At 39.3% G+C, this 7,749-nt stretch overlaps 1 protein-coding gene across 5 annotated transcripts in view; it reads left to right on the top strand.

Moving 5' to 3' along the window:
- The first annotated feature begins 1,364 nt into the window (after window positions 1-1,364).
- The window catches only part of LOC126484333 (alpha-N-acetylglucosaminidase), a 372,796-nt gene continuing 366,411 nt past the window's right edge, over window positions 1,365-7,749 (top strand). For 2 of the 5 annotated variants that reach the window (XM_050107782.1, XM_050107780.1), the window contains exon 1: window positions 1,366-1,649. In XM_050107782.1, coding sequence (XP_049963739.1) covers window positions 1,574-1,649 — 76 coding nt within the window. In that variant the 5' untranslated portion in view covers window positions 1,366-1,573. Of the gene's footprint in view, window positions 1,650-7,749 lie in introns of all 5 variants that reach the window. The other 3 variants (XM_050107783.1, XM_050107781.1, XM_050107785.1) reach the window with 2 other exon arrangements.

Genomic DNA, 7,749 nt, shown 5'->3' with positions numbered 1-7,749 from the left:
ATTGGGGTCCGTCGTTTCTTCCGATATCACTAATATACTTTGACTATTACTAGGGAGTTTATCGAGTCACAATGTTTGTAAAGCGTTCTCTGACAAGTTGGTGCCAGCATAGTTTCGCATTTTTCGTATTAACTGGCTAGGTTTCATATCGCCATGTTCTAACGCACTCAACAGTTTTTTTTATGTTACGCTCTTCACTTTCCTTAAAAATTGTTAAGAGTCATCCTTTTGACACCGAATATTTCGGTTCAAGCTGGGCCAGCAGATAATTGAACTTAGTTGTTTCCGTTGGTATGGCAGCTATTGTTAACTGAGCTTCGTCTTGGCAAAACCAAATATCGGGCATTTCTACCCAAAAGGAAGACGCTTTACACTTACCTTATTGATTTCCGGAGTATCCACAGAATGTCCTTGTCAAGTCCACTTCCTGATTGCATTTTGAGTATTTTATTGAACACCGTCTGCGCCGAATTCCAGCAGATTCCGCGTTGGTCAGTTCGCCGATGATTACGTTGCTGGGCTTGTTTTGTTGTCTCGCCGATCACGTCGGGGTGACCAATTTGTCGGTGGTGTCTAACAAAGGTAAACACACACACAAATAAGAACTTAAAACTTCTTTATTATAACATTTTATAAGACGTGAATCTTCGTGTTGCTTAAGAAACGTTACATTTTACAACCCGTTTACAACTATCAAATCAAATCAGTCTTCTTTTGTCTCTTGCGATATCACAGAAGATATAGCTCTGAAGTCAACCTTGTCGATATCAAAACACCAAGACACTATATGGAAGAGCAACCTCCTCCCACAGATTCATGTGATCACAGTAACGTTGCAACTGTAGGTATATATAACTTTTAAATGATGGCACCGATTGCATGTAAACATTTTAAAAGCTGAATAAATATTCTATTCTATTTATGCCCGTGCGTCTGCGACGCGGAGAGAGGCATCGTCTGGACGAACTCATGCCAATGTCTTTGGCTTCTTTGATCTTATAATTTAATTTTTGGACAACGCATTTTATTTTACTAGTCCAGTGGCATACCACCTCTTTACTTTGACAGTTTACTGTATGCATGTTGATTTAGCGATTGGTTGTCTGGTGGGATTTTAGTGGAAAATTTAACAAATTCGGAACCTGCAAGTGAATGTCTCATTTGGTGCCAATTCTTTAAATATTTGGTGTCAGTCTATAGAAGACGCTGTAGTTCTGAAAATATCTAAATGTTATTTATAATTACTAAATTTTAAGCATGTAGTTTGAAAATAGGTTCGCGAAAGCCGGATGGTGAAACTCCACGAAAGAAGAAAATGCACGTCAGCAGTTGTAATTAAATGTCTTTGACGAAAGCATTTCTTCGGCGTGCTTGCAATTTGGCGGCAAAATTCGATTGGACCTATGAGGATCAGCGGCTGGCAATCAAGATTGTTGCCTTAATTACTTTGCGGTCAATTAATACACCTTTTAGCGTAAACAGTTGTGCTCTATTGTTATCAGTAACACATATTATCTTTGTCCTTGACCAGCAGTGATGGAGCAGCATTTACTTATTGCACAACGCTGAGAAGATGAACATTTCGAACTTCGTCATGATGTTGATTTATTGCCTAATTTTGTACCTGATTCTCCCTTGTAGAGCTGATAGTAAGTAACTGATCTCTAGGATTTAATTTTGTAGGAAGTAACGCCAACTGACGTGGGGTAACGTAGGAAATTGGTATAATTCGTATAGTTCTGCGCGTTTTGGGAATCGTAAAATAGTATTCATATAGAAACATTTAAATTTTTGCGTTTGTAAACAGTCCTAAAAGCTAGGGAAAACCCCAAAACTTATCAAGTGTTTGTTTAGTTGTGGATTTAGAAATTACACTAAACTACTGCATTCTACAAAATATGATTGTCATTTATGTATTGTAAACGCAAATCAAATACTTTACCAAGTGATTGGTGTCTTGAGGCGATTAAATGGCAATATACGAGAGTCACTTTCTAATGCAATTTTTATGTTACTGACCATATAAATGTTGCGGCTTTATTGCACAAGTCCCTATTACAACCTCGTACATGTTCCATATAAAAATACATTTTTGGGATTCAAGCGGCCCTTGAATATTAATGGCTTGGTTAACAATAAAAACTTAGTAAATTTGGAGTTGAAACAAATGTCTAGTGTAAATTAATTACGGTAGCAGAATCGTGCTGAATTTATACTCATCAATGAAATATGTATATTGAGTCATAATGAGGCAGGTAGTACAAAGTTTGGACATGATATAATTGGCGTACACCATTTGTATGACAGCTCTCATGAAAGTAGTTAATAAACAGTTGTAACGAAATATTTTATGATTGCCTACATATTTTTCTTATTTGTTTTTGGGCCATCTTGCACTATGCTGGCTGCGTCAAATACAGTACATCAATTATTGTAAGAAAAAAATATGCCATTCTTTATTCATCCAAAAATCTGTCCAAATCATAGATCATTACAGAAAAAATTGTATTGTTGGAGAATGTATACGCCATACCCTATCAGTAGGAACTAGTCCATTATTCATCAGGAATATTTGAGAACTGAGGTAAAGAAATGTTAATTTTTGTCACATGGTAATTTTTTCCAGACTTTGAATTCCTTTCAACATTTTGCAGTTACTAATCAAAAGTCTCTCATTATTAATAACACAATTAAGTTTACATTTTGAATAATGCTGAATGATGTGCTAGCAACATACTCTCAACTGTGCACATTGTGTTTCATATCATGGGAGACTCATTCAGAGGTGTGGAACTAAGAAAGTTATACATTAACTGACTCAAGCAGCCAGTGAAGTTATTCAACCAGCCAAATATAATTAATATTAAGCTACTCATGTTGATGTTAATGAGCCATTGCTTTTGTGTTCATATCTGTAATTTGTGACATGTTAGTAAATATCTGGCCAGAAGTCCAAAGTCGTGGGTCTCATTCCTCAGTTGATCCTAAGATTGTTTCATTAACTTCCTTCGTATCTGTCAATGAGAATAGCCACTGCTTTCTGTCTTACTCCACTCATCTGCACTTTTTACGTGCTCGTATACTCAAAATAAGTTTGTGATTGACACTTCAGTGAGTCAAGTGATAGGGGCCAGCTGCCAGCCAATCATATGAGGGTTGCACAGAAAGTAATGCACCACATTTTTTTTTCTCCAACAATTCTTTATTGAACATAATGAGAATTACACACGTGAAAGAATAGTGTTTTATGTACAGCCCTGTTTTTCCACATAATCTCAATCCCATTCTATGGCCTTCCTCCAGCATGAAACAGGGCATGTATGCCCTGTCAGTACCAGTCCTTGTCTTTGTGGCAAAGCCAGTGCTTCACTGCGTTAGTCACCTCCTCATTATCCTCAAAATGTCTTCCACAAATGGCATCCTTTAATGTCCTAAACAAGTGGAAGTTCAAGGGGGCTAGGTCATGTGTGACAGCCGTGGATGGTCTCCCCAACTGCTGCAAATCGTGGAGCTCCGCCGAACCGCCTTCTGATGATCTTACCCTCCATGCCTAGTGACTAACTGTAATTCTGTCGACAGATTATCCATAGTTTCTTTCTCTGTGGTGAGATATTTAGTGATGGAACGTTTTGGTGAAAGGAGAAAATATAAAAATGCAGTAAATGTAGCAGGCAAAAAGCAATACAAACGTCTCAAAAATGAGATCGACAGGAAGTGCAAAATGGCTAAGCAGGGATGGCTAGAGGACAAATGTAAGGATGTAGAGGCCTATCTCATTAGGGGTAAGATAGATACTGCCTACAGGAAAATTAAAGAGACCTTTGGAGATAAGAGAACGACTTGTATGAATATCAAGAGCTCAGATGGAAACCCAGTTCCAAGCAAAGAAAGGAAAGCAGAAAGGTGGAAGGAGTATATAGAGGGTCTATACAAGGGCGATGTACTTGAGGACAATATTATGGAAATGGAAGAGGATGTAGATGAAGATGAAATGGGAGATATGATACTGCGTGAAGAGTTTGACATAGCACTGAAAGACCTGAGTCGAAACAAGGCCCCCGGAGTAGACAACATTCCATTGGAACTACTGACGGCATTGGGAGAGCCAGTCCTGACAAAACTCTACCATCTGGTGAGCAAGCTGTATGAAACAGGCGAAATACCCTCAGACTTCAAGAAGAATATAATAATTCCAATCCCAAAGAAAGCAGGTGTTGACAGATGTGAAAATTACCGAACTATCAGTTTAATAAGTCACAGCTGCAAAATACTAATGCGAATTCTTTGCAGATGAATGGAAAAACTGGTAAAAGCCAACCTCGGGGAAGATCAGTTTGGATTCCGTAGAAACACAGGAACATGTGAGGCAATACTGACCTTACGACTTATCTTAGAAGAAAGATTATGGAAAGGCAAACCTACGTTTCTAGCGTTTGTAGACTTAGAGAAAGCTTTTGACAATGTTGACTGGAATACTCTCTTTCAAATTCTAAAGGTGGCAGGGGTAAAATACAGGGAGCGAAAGGCTATTTACAATTTGTACAGAAACCAGATGGCAGTTATAAGATTCGAGGGGCATGAAAGGGAAGCAGTGGTTGGGAAGGGAGTAAGACAGGGTTGTAGCCTCTCCCCGATGTTGTTCAATCTGTATATTGAGCAAGCAGTAAAGGAAACAAAAGAAAAATTTGGAGTAGGTATTAAAATCCATGGAGAAGAAATAAAAACTTTGAGGTTCGCCAATGACATTGTAATTCTATCAGAGACAGCAAAGGACTTGGAAGAGCAGTTGAATGGAATGGACAGTGTCTTGAAAGGAGGATATAAGATGAACATCAACAAAAGCAAAACGAGGATAATGGAATGTAGTCAAATTAAGTCGGGTGATACTGAGGGAATTAGATTAGGAAATGAGGCACTTAAAGTAGTAAAGGAGTTTTGCTATTTGGGGAGCAAAATAACTGATGATGGTCGAAGTAGAGAGGATATAAAATGTAGACTGGCAATGGCAAGGAAAGCGTTTCTTAAGAAGAGAAATTTGTTAACATCCAGTATTGATTTAAGTGTCAGGAAGTCATTTCTGAAAGTATTCGTATGGAGTGTAGCCATGTATGGAAGTGAAACATGGACAATAAATAGTTTGGACAAGAAGAGAATAGAAGCTTTCAAAATGTGGTGCTACAGAAGAATGCTGAAGATTAGATGGGTAGATTACATAACTAATGAGGAAGTATTGAATAGGATTGGGGAGAAGAGAAGTTTGTGGCACAACTTGACCAGAAGAAGGGATCGGTTGGTAGGACATGTTCTGAGGCATCAAGGGATCACCAATTTAGTATTGGAGGGCAGCGTGGAGGGTAAAAATCGTAGAGGGAGACCAAGAGATGAATACACTAAGCAGATTCAGAAGGATGTAGGTTGCAGTAGGTACTGGGAGATGAAAAAGCTTGCACAGGATAGAGTAGCATGGAGAGCTGCATCAAACCAGTCTCAGGACTGAAGACCACAACAACAACAACAACAACGTTGCTTGTAATGTACATCACCTACAGATGCCATTTTGAAACTGTCTTGCAGCTACACTATCTGTCGGAAGTGATGGAAACTTGGTGCGCTCACTCAAGAGACTTCAAATAATGCAAACAAAATGTTTCGCATTCATAGCATTGTTTTTGGCTGAGAAAAAAAATGCGGTGCATTACTTTTTGGACAACCGTCTTAGTTCTTTCTCGAGTGCCACAGGCTTGCTATCTTGCCTGTTTTGTAGGTGCATGGAGTGCTTTGTTTAATGTGCTGACAACACTGACCCCTGCCACTATAATCTGTCAGTCATGAAGTTATTGTAATTGTAATATATTATGTGCTAAATATATAAGTAACAAAATTGATTTAAGAGAATACTCTTAGTTGTCTGTCTACTGGAAAAGCTAAAACCTGTTTAATATGAATATTAGTGTTAAATAATAGGAGTAAAGGTGGCAACTCAACGTACACGCGCGCGCGCACACACACACACACACACACACACACACACACACACAGCTAGATTGCTATGCTTCACAACCTGTGCCATCTAAACCCTGCTCCTCTTTGGGTCATTGGCATTCGTTTTCGCCTCTCTTCTTTTGCCCACGACATAATGGTGTTGTAGTGCGCATCATCACTATGGCACGGTGTTTATAGTTGGTTGTGTTTATAAATGTCTTATTGTTGTATTTGATGGTGCCCTCTTGGTGCTGTATGCAGGCGTGTTGAATTTAACATGTGGTATTTGGTTTATTGGGGTTTTGGTTGTCATCGTGGTAACGTGTTTTTGAGTTTAGGAAGTTAGTGCGGTAAAGGGGGTTGTGGAACTGTTTTCGGGGAGTTACTAAGGTCTTTTTTTGTTTATGTGTTTGGCTTTTTTGTTAGGTCTGATTAGTTCAGTGTTTGTTGTGCAGATGGAAGTCTAATTTTTTTAGTCTATTTTTAGTGAGGTGTGGATAACAGTGAAGTTCACGAGTTAGTGTTTTAGGAGGTTTTTTTTGCCAACCCAGTTGATATTGCCGGAGGCTTTAGTTGGTAAGTAATTTTTTGTTTTGTTTTATTCTACGATAATTGTAATGTTTTGTCTGTTGTATATTCATGGTAGGTCGGTTGTGTTTTAAGTCATGTAGTCAATATGGGGTGTTTGGTTTTTTGTGTGTTGGGGTTTTGGTTCCACCTTTCGGAGTTGAAGGCCTTGATTATTTGGTGTCGATTGCTGCGGTTGAGTTATATATGTCAAGATGTTGCCATATTGTATTTACTGGACCAAGCCGTTTCCACCATATTGATGACGTCATTGGCCAAAGCAGATAGGTGGAATTGGATGCTTCTGTAATTCCTCTCCCTCCCCCCCTCCTCCCCACCTCGTCATTACTCCAGAATACCAGCCTCTCTGGACTGCATAGATGGGAAGAATTATCCTTGCAACACATCCTCCAGGACTCAATGTCTCCTAGACCGCATTCCACATCAGTCTCTACCCATCACCCCATACCCCTACTTCACTCGTTCTACTATCACATCCTCATGACTGCACCTCCCTCTTCCTCTGTTTTGTGTCTCCCTCCTGATCTACAATCCCACATCATTCTGCATCACATGCAACTCCCTATGCTTGTACCAGAGTGAGTGCACTGATGCCACATTTCCATATTGTGTGCTAGTGATAGAGAGGTGACAGCAGCGGAGGCAGCCAGAAACATTTGCACCGTGTATGGGGATATCACTGGACAGAGCACGGGCAGAAAATGGTTTTTTCGTTTTAAAGAGAATTATTTTGACATTAGTGATCCTCCACGTCAGGAAGACATTCGAGGTTTGATGAAGATGCATTGATTTACAATGATCCACTTCAGTGTAATCAATAACTGACAAATGTAATGAACCTGATAATTCCACCATTGTGTGATATTTGCATGCAATGAGAAAGATTCAAGAATCTGGTGTATGTGTACCACATGCTCTAAACCAAAATCACAAAAATCAGTGGGTCACCATATGTGCAACTCTGCTTGCTTGTCATCAGTTGGCTCGTGAACAACACCGATAATTCCTATCCTGTATCGTTACTGGTGATGAGAAATGGTGTCTTTATGCTAACACGAGGAAAAGAAAGGAGTGGTTTAGCACAAAAAAAAGTAAAGGGGCAGCATCTCCCTACGTGAAGACTTGTGTGCATCCACAAAATGCAAAATGTAATGTTGTTATGCGTCTGGTGGAGTAGCG

This window comes from Schistocerca serialis, chromosome 6 (assembly GCF_023864345.2).
Source record: "Schistocerca serialis cubense isolate TAMUIC-IGC-003099 chromosome 6, iqSchSeri2.2, whole genome shotgun sequence".
Taxonomy (NCBI): Eukaryota; Metazoa; Arthropoda; class Insecta; order Orthoptera; family Acrididae; genus Schistocerca; species Schistocerca serialis.
Note: the sequence above shows the minus strand (reverse complement) of the source record. Positions and strands in the feature narration are given on the sequence as shown.